Here is an 8,210-nt window from a genome sequence, read left to right as displayed (position 1 = left end):
GGTGGGGTGTGTTGCCGATATTGGCACTAAGAAAAGCTGAAAGCCCCTCTCTTTGTATGGCCACCCCTGGGCCTGTTGGGGTATTTCCAGCCTCAGCATCCTCCCTCTCCTCCCCACAGACACCCACCGTTGGTGTTGACTGTCCCTCGGTGGAGGCGGGCAGGGAGGAAAGCAGAAGAAGGCGACACAGAAAAGAGAAGTGTTTGGATTCAGAACAGGAAGTAAGACAGCAAGCAGGGCTCCAGGGCGGGGGCTGGGGTGGACTGAGGGCACCCTGTCCACCCCGGGGACGGACAGCTGCTCAGCGCGGTCCCAGCAGGCCCTGGCCTCCAGACCCCGGGCCCCAGCCGGCTGGCAGGGGTGACCATGGCCCCCAGAGGGCCACTCTCTGGCCTCCTGCTGCTCGCCCTCCTGTACAGAGGTAGGTGCTGTGCCCTCAACCCTCTCCTTTCACTGGCAGACCAGGGGCCTGGGGGCAGCATGCGTGCCCAGGAGGGGGGCTGTCACTCCTCACAGACACCCTTTCTACCTCACAGACACTCATCCTCTTTCAGACATTCCTTCACCCTCACGGACATCCTTCCACCTCACAGACATGCATTCTCTTTCAGATATCCCTTCGCCCTCACAGACCCCCTTCCACCTCACAGAATCACATTCTCTTTCAGACATCCCTTCGCCCTCACAGACCCCCTTCCACCTCACAGACACACATTCTCTTTCAGACATCCCTTCGCTCTCACAGACATCCTTCCACCTCGAATGTATGACCTTGCAACGCATACATTTACAACACATGCCTTTACAACGCAGTTGTTACATCGCAACATCCTTTACAACGCACTCCTTTACATCGCATGACACTACATCGCATTTTTAGAAACAACCTTAACAACGCATTCCATTACATCACATTATACCTTTACAACGCATACCATTACAACGCATACCATTATATTGCATTTAAAGTAAGTTTTGGATAGTGTAGGGGTAAAAATTACTATTCTAACTCCAGGGGGTGCAACAGTAGGGTACGTTTTGGATAGTGTAGGGGTACATTGCATTGTACTGGTATGCGTTGTAATGGTATGCGTTGTAATGCCTGCGTTGTAGTGACATGCGATGTAGTGCTATGCGTTGTAATGGTATGCGTTGTAATGCCTGCATTGTAGTGACATGCATTGTAAAGGATGTTGCGATGTAATGACTGTGTTGTAAGTGTAGTGCGATGTAATGGTTGCGTTGTAAAGGATGTTTCCCTTCCACCTCACAAACACACAATATGAGTCAGGCAGGCGCGTTGGAACACAAAAAGCCATCCTGGCAGTTTCGGCACTGGTGACACCAGTGCTTATGAGGACTTGCGAGGTATGGCAGGGGCGAAGTAGATCAGGGAAGAACTTTGCCGCAAAAACTAGTTTGGGTATCAAGGATATGAGCTCGTACCCCTGATCATGGGTGTCAAAAGCCACAGAGACGTTAAGGCGGATATGAAGGCTGGAGACCCCTTGCATGCGCAGATTGTCCACTGTTATCTTCCGCGTCTTGTCATCACGCTGCTTTCCAAGGAGAAGCCTGGTTTATGGGGGTCCAACAGGTTTTCTGATGGGCAGATTTGTATACATTTCTCATGGTTTTTGATTCAAACGGGGAGGGTGGGATAAGGAATTAATTCTGATGAGGAGTTCTGGACCGAAGCTAGGCTTTTTGATGAGTAAGGCCAGTTCACCATTTTCAAAGAGTTAGGCAAGGAACTTTGTGGCCGAGACTTTATCCTGCGGTGTGGAGCATCAGTGGTGGCGAAGAAGGAAGGCCTGGTGATGGTAGATTTTGCCATTATCGCTAACTATTGTAAATAGGGCTGTAGAGCAGTATGGGCCTTTCTGTTTCTGGATTTAAAGAAAAAAGGAAGTCAGTGATATTGACTTTGTATTATCTTCTTTCTGATCACAGCTGGAACGGTAGTAAAGGTACTTTGTCCAATGGCCATTGGCGATCACTTTTCCTTAGTTGGCACTTTGCGTGGCTGCGTTCCACGGCAGGCCAGGCATGGCTGGCTTGAGGGATTGGCTTTTGAGTGTCCAGTGCGTGGGTTTGTTTGCCATGGTCTGGATGATCTTGTGGTATTCGTTCACATGAGACTTAACATTGGTGATCGGCGAAGTGCGTCTATAGCTTGGAGTCAAGTGGGCTGCTAGTGTGTTTTGAGTTAAGGCTCTGAAGAGGTCAATTGTAAATCAAAGGACTTTGATTCTGGGTAAGTGAAGCACATGCTCACGTTTCATTCTGAAGGGCACAAGGTGTCGATCGGACCAGCCGATCTTGATGGGGTGAGGGGAGAAGAAGTTGACCAGGACAGAGACAATGAGGTCTGGGGTTTTCCTACTTTTAGGGACGCGGAGAGCTAGAAAATTCCAAACTCCAAGAGGAGAGATTATAACTAAGGGACAAGCTTACTTTCACACTGATTCTAATCTTCATTTATTAATGTTAGACTGAACAATTTCAGAGGTACTATCAGTGACCTGATTTGTTAACAAATGTTAGACCTTGTTTTTAAGAATTCCAGCATACACCTAAGATTTCTTTTTTTTGTAACAAATAAAATAAGCTTATCCTCTGTTTCACCTAGACAAAATCTAACCCAGAACCTAATACTCAGTGTAACTGTAACTGTAACTGTAACCCTAGGCTTATTGGTATCCCTAATTCTAAATCTGACCTTCTGCTGACTTTAATCCTTATCCTAACAATAATTCTAATCTTAAACCTAACACCTACTGTAAGTAACCCTCCCTGATAGTAATCGCAATCCTAACTCTAACCCTAAACCTAACATTTGTTCTAGACCTGACTATAATTGTAGTTCTGGGTTTAATTCTAACTCTGAACGCAACACCGTACCCACGACTGTAATCCTAACACTAGCCTTAATCCTAAACATAATCCACTAGTGCCCTTACTGTGATCTTAATCCTAAATTTAATCCAAACCCTAAATTTAACACTTATTTTAACCCTGACTGTAATCCTAACTTTAACCTTCGCCCTAACCCTTCCTCAAAACCGTACATCCATCTTTCCCTGGCTCGTACCCCTACCCCAACCCTCTACTAGCCCGTAACCTAATTCTCACCTTAACTGAAATCTTTTCCTGACCCAAACTCTAACACTAACCGTGACATTTACACTTACCTGGGACTTCTCCATTATTTCTGGTGCCATATTTTTCTTTTCTAACAAGATGTTTAGGGAAGGGGGGCATGAAGACAGGTGAAGGATGCTGTGTGGTTGTCATAGGATAGAGTGGACGCTGCCCCCACACCGGTGGATACATGTCCATCAGGTTAGCGAGGCCCAGCCGCAGGGCTGGGGCTAGTGCTGCGACTAGTCGTGAGGTTGGTGAGTGTGTGCAGCAAGGGTCCAACCCTCTCTGTTTTGTCCTCCTCTCTAGGTAGAGGCGAAGTGATCGATGTGACTCAGACGCCAAAACTTCAAGTCGCCTTGGCCCCTGAAACGGTGTCAGTCACTTGCAGAGTCCTAGCGCCGCGGGATTACTTCGCTATTGCAGTGGGCATCTACAGGGTGGACGTGGCCGGACATGAGACCCTGGTCATTGGTGTTCCATTCAACAATCGCAGCCAACTTGCATCACATAACGCAAATCTGACCCTCTCCACGCTCAGCTTCTCGTTTCAACCAGTCAAGGACGCTGACTCGACTGGAAGCCACTACTACTGCATCGCCATAGCGCCAAAGTGGACCCGTACCAGGTTCAGAGGTGACGGAACCTTCATCCACCTCAGATGTGAGTTGGAGTCACACTGTGATCATTGTGGGGGCTTCATGGAAGTTGAGCCAGCGGTTGGCATGTTGGCCCAAGCAAGCTTTTTTTCTCTATTTATTTATTCATTTTAAGACTTGATACAGTAAATGCAATTTAATTAATTTAGCTCTGATGAGGTGTTGAAGCATTTTACGCCGGGCAGGACACTGCTCCGTAACTCATGGTTAGTGGTTAGTCCAGTGTTATTGATTACTATCAGTTATTGGGATTAGTCTTGTGTGCTCAAGGCAAACCTTTGCATGCAGCCATTCCAGATTCTTCGTGGTAGATTAAACTAATAGCGGTTAAAGGTGATCATTAATGCATCAGAGAGGTGTGAGAGTTCACGCAGATGTAGGTGGGGTTCATAGATGAGCTGGAGGAGGTAAGGTAGTGGGAGGTTGCATTGGTGTCACTTTCTAAAAAAGGAGAGGTTGTGATCTTTAAAATGAATTGTGGGCAATTTGCAGAAATACTTTAATGGAGATTAAGTTAAACATGCATGTGACTCAGAGGGGATTGTGCTCAGAGAGAAAAGGCACAAAGAGGATGGATGGAAAGAAAGGACAGAGACTTTTCAAATGGAAAAATAGAGCGGTGTGCAACAGACGTTTAAGTAAAGATCAGTTTTTCATGACAATTTTAGGAATATAGGGCCAGATGTAGGAGCCCTAATACCGGTCGGTAACGGCCGAATTCGGCCGTTACCGACCGGTATTAGGGTTTTCTGATGTAGGGGGCCTATATTTTACCGATTCTGTAAATTTACCGATTCGGTAAATCCATATGTAGCTGACACTCCTAAGAGTGCCACAGGCCCTTAAGAGTCGGTATTTTACCACCCAATCCTATTGGGTGGTAAAATACTGAATTCAGGTGTGCATGCACATCTGTGCATGCACACCTGTGCAATGTGACACACAGACATGCCCTTAGGGCATGTATGTGTGCTACATGTCACACAAGCCTGTACTTGGGGTGCTAGAGGGTGTCAAAGTGACACCCCCTGCACCCTTGCAGGATTCGGTATTTACCGATTCCGTATTGCCCATTGATTCCTATGGGCTTCAAGGCCCATAGGAATCAATGGGCAATACCGATTCGGTATTTACCGAATCGGTTAATACCGAATGTTACAGATTCGGTAATTCAAAATAAAAAATTACCTACATCTCCCTCCTTCTAATTTACCGATTCATTAATACCGAATCGGTAAAATTCGGTATTTATGAGTCGGTAAATTAGAGTTACCTACATCTAGCCCATAGAGGGCAGTTTATGGGATAGCATGCAATTACGACAATCCACAATGCGCACTCTCTCTAGAACGGGAAATCACATGCACCAGAAATTAGACATACTCTATCAATCATTGTGACTGTGGGGACGTTTCACTGGCTTCCCCTGGGGGCAAAGAGTTCAGCTAGCTACAAAGATAAGAAATTAATTTTAAAGTGGGAAACTCTAAGCAAAACATAAATAAATATATAACAAGCATTAGCAAAGCCAATAGCTTTCGCCTACACAAGAGCTATTGGCGTTATCAATGTCTTTTAGCCAAGTTGTACAGCAGGGTTGAACAGAGTAGAGTGGAGTGGCATGACGTAGAGTAAAGTTGGGAACAGTGAAGTGGTGTAGAGAGGATTGACGTAGAGTAGAGTGGATTAGAGTGGCTTAGAGTGGAGTGCCTTGGTGTGGAGTGGAGAGATGGCTTAGTAAACATATCGCTAGCATTTTAGTCCATTACTGTCTGTAGCCAAGGTCTTGAAGAATATTGAGCACCAATTTCAGCTGTTTAATCGAGCTCTATTGTAATGCTTTCATCAAAAGCAAAAGCCTTCTTTAGCTTTGCAGGTTTCGAATATAGCACTGCGCAATGAGTCGCTTGGAGTCGTTAAATCATTTTGCTCAGCTGCCATCTCTCATATGGTGTGTTCTTACAAAAATGTGATCTGAAGAAAAGAGAATGAGCAACTGCCACTGCGATTGAACGGTCTTCAGGAAAAGCTGCCCTAAGTGGTAAAATTGTTTTGCAAAGTCAAAAAATAGTGCAGCTTACTTTTTATCCTTCAGTGATCGGCATGGAATGCAGGGGCCTCTTAGCAGTGTGTTGTCAAAGTCCTACTACATCCACTTGAGGAAGACTTGAGCTAATCGATCTTACATACATCAGCACCTTCAGGCATTCTTATAATGCTTAAATTGGCTCTACATTGGCAATTCTTCAGATTAGTTGTCTAGCTCTTTAAGGAGTTAATCTTCTAGTCATGTAGCTTAATTTGGTGAGCTGCATTGTTGCAATTTTCTCAGTGTCCGCCAGACGAGTTTTTAAGTCCCCCATTCTTCAATCCATCTTGGCTAGCAAAGGTGTCAGTTGATGTAAATTCGACCCACAATTGTGAATGCGTATCTTAGAAGACAAATGGTATAAGCCTTCCAACTTTGGAGAGGAAATCACCCACTTTTATATCAAGTCAATACTTAATTTTCAGTATATAAATGTGGGCCTTATGACCATGCCAAATAGCCCCAAATAAGTGTGTCTGGGCCGTCCTTGCTAGTTTTCTGAGACCCAAATTCGGAATGAGAACTATACTTCCCATGAGTAGCAATCGACTTGGTCAGTTTCTGCTTCGAAGTCTGAGTCTCCCTGAGTGAGTTCCTTGTCTATATGGGCGACACAGCCTGTCACTAACATCCATTATTGCTTGTTTTACCTTTGGCAGAAGATTTAACAGGCAGTGGTACCTTACACTCATTCTCCGAGTCCTGCAGGAAGTTCCCCCTATCCAAAGCCACTTCATCTTCTTCCGTGCCTGCCATAGAGTTGATATCCAAACTCATGTGCGTTTGAGGTTCTTTAGAAGTGAGGATAGGCTCAGATGTTTGGGAATGTTCAGGTCCTTGTTGGTTTGGGGGTAGGGAAGGGTTTCTTAATCTACCCTTTATAGCTTTTGAAGACATGAAGGGAAGGTAGGGCCAGCGTGAGAGCAGAGAGTTACGGCTCCCTGGTTCCTCCCAGGACCTGGGCCCATAGATTTCACAGCACAAAAATGAAAAAAGCCAGATGAGTAGCAGGTGCAGCAATAAAGACCTCCACATGCTGCTGGCTCCGGTGGACTTGTCGCTTCGCCCAGCAGGGCTAGTGCTTGCTCAGCTGGGTGCCTCTCCTGAGGAGGTGTCATTCCTCAACCTCAGGACTGAATTAATGGCTTGATCTGTGGCCATGCTCTGCCCACCTTATAGAATCCTTGTTCCCCTGGTCTCGGTGAAACGTTGGCACATCAGGGACCTTCAGTCGCCCCGGCAACATCATGCAGCATTCAAGGAATACCCAATAGAGGAGAAACAGGCACAGACAGACATACATTGGAAAGCATGGTGGCAGACGGGGGCTCTCGCCCGGGCCAAGGTAACCAGTTATGAAGGCTCCATAGTGAATAGTGCAAGAAGCATGCTGTCTGGCCATATTCACCAGTGGATTCTTGAGGCTGTTAGCTCTGTTACCAGTGGGTTCACAGAGGACACTTAATAGATTGTCCTCTTGAAAAACAGAAAGGGTGGCTGCTGCCACTGTACACTCTGTGTTACCCCAGGGACAGTGGGGTTTGGTGGATGGCAGGAAACCACCAGGGGCAGTGAATGGGGCAGAAGCTTGCAATGAGAATTAGCTGCCGCGGGACTGGAGGTATGTGATGGAGGTGCCTGCATGCACACGCGCTAAGTAGCTACACTGTGATGGTTTGCTGTAAGAAGGGAAAGACGACGGTGCACTGAGGAGAGGTTGAACATTATGGAACTGCAGACATAAAATAAAACTTCTCAAGGTTTTCGTTATGACTAGACAGACGTCTTAGAACATCCATCTAGGTTTAACCCCTCCCATGCTCGTGACGGAACCCCTCTGTCACGAGTCTCGGGTGGACTGTGCTGGTGACGGAGCAGTTCCGTCACGGCCCGTTCTATTGAGCGGGCGGGGCCGTGACGGAACCGCTCCGTCACAAGCACAGCCCACCCGAGGCTCGCGACGGAGTGGTTCCGTCACGAGCATGTGAGCGCCGCACACCCCCCCTCCCCCCTAGCGCTGCGGCGGAATTGCCGCCACAGCCAAGGGGTTAAAAGCCTCGCCGCTACCTCCTGTCCGCCTTCCTTCTTCTGTGACCGCTCACGCCATGTGGTCCCACACTGTCCAAGAGGTTGTAAAGTGTGCATCATACCACCTCACTAGATGGCATCTGTCCAGTGACTATTTTACAGTCCTGTCTCCAGTCTGGCCGAGATGTTTATTCTTCCATTCTCTGAAGGGATTGAGCCAGTATAACTGGAGACAGGGTTTATTACTCCACTTCTGAAGACAGACACTTTATCGATGAGCCATACAAAGA

General features: G+C 46.9%; 1 protein-coding gene across 1 annotated transcript in view; it reads left to right on the top strand.

The window, feature by feature from the left end:
- Positions 1-235: 235 nt before the first annotated feature.
- NFAM1 (NFAT activating protein with ITAM motif 1) overlaps positions 236-8,210 on the top strand; it is a 47,274-nt gene continuing 39,299 nt past the window's right edge. Inside the window, exons 1-2 of the mRNA XM_078669766.1 lie at positions 236-425; positions 3,458-3,807. Coding sequence (XP_078525892.1) covers positions 367-425; positions 3,458-3,807 — 409 coding nt within the window. The 5' untranslated portion in view covers positions 236-366. The remainder of the gene's footprint in view (positions 426-3,457; positions 3,808-8,210) is intronic.

This window comes from Lissotriton helveticus, chromosome 12 (genome assembly GCF_964261635.1).
Source record: "Lissotriton helveticus chromosome 12, aLisHel1.1, whole genome shotgun sequence".
Taxonomy (NCBI): Eukaryota; Metazoa; Chordata; class Amphibia; order Caudata; family Salamandridae; genus Lissotriton; species Lissotriton helveticus.
This window is presented reverse-complemented; position numbering and strand designations above follow the sequence as displayed.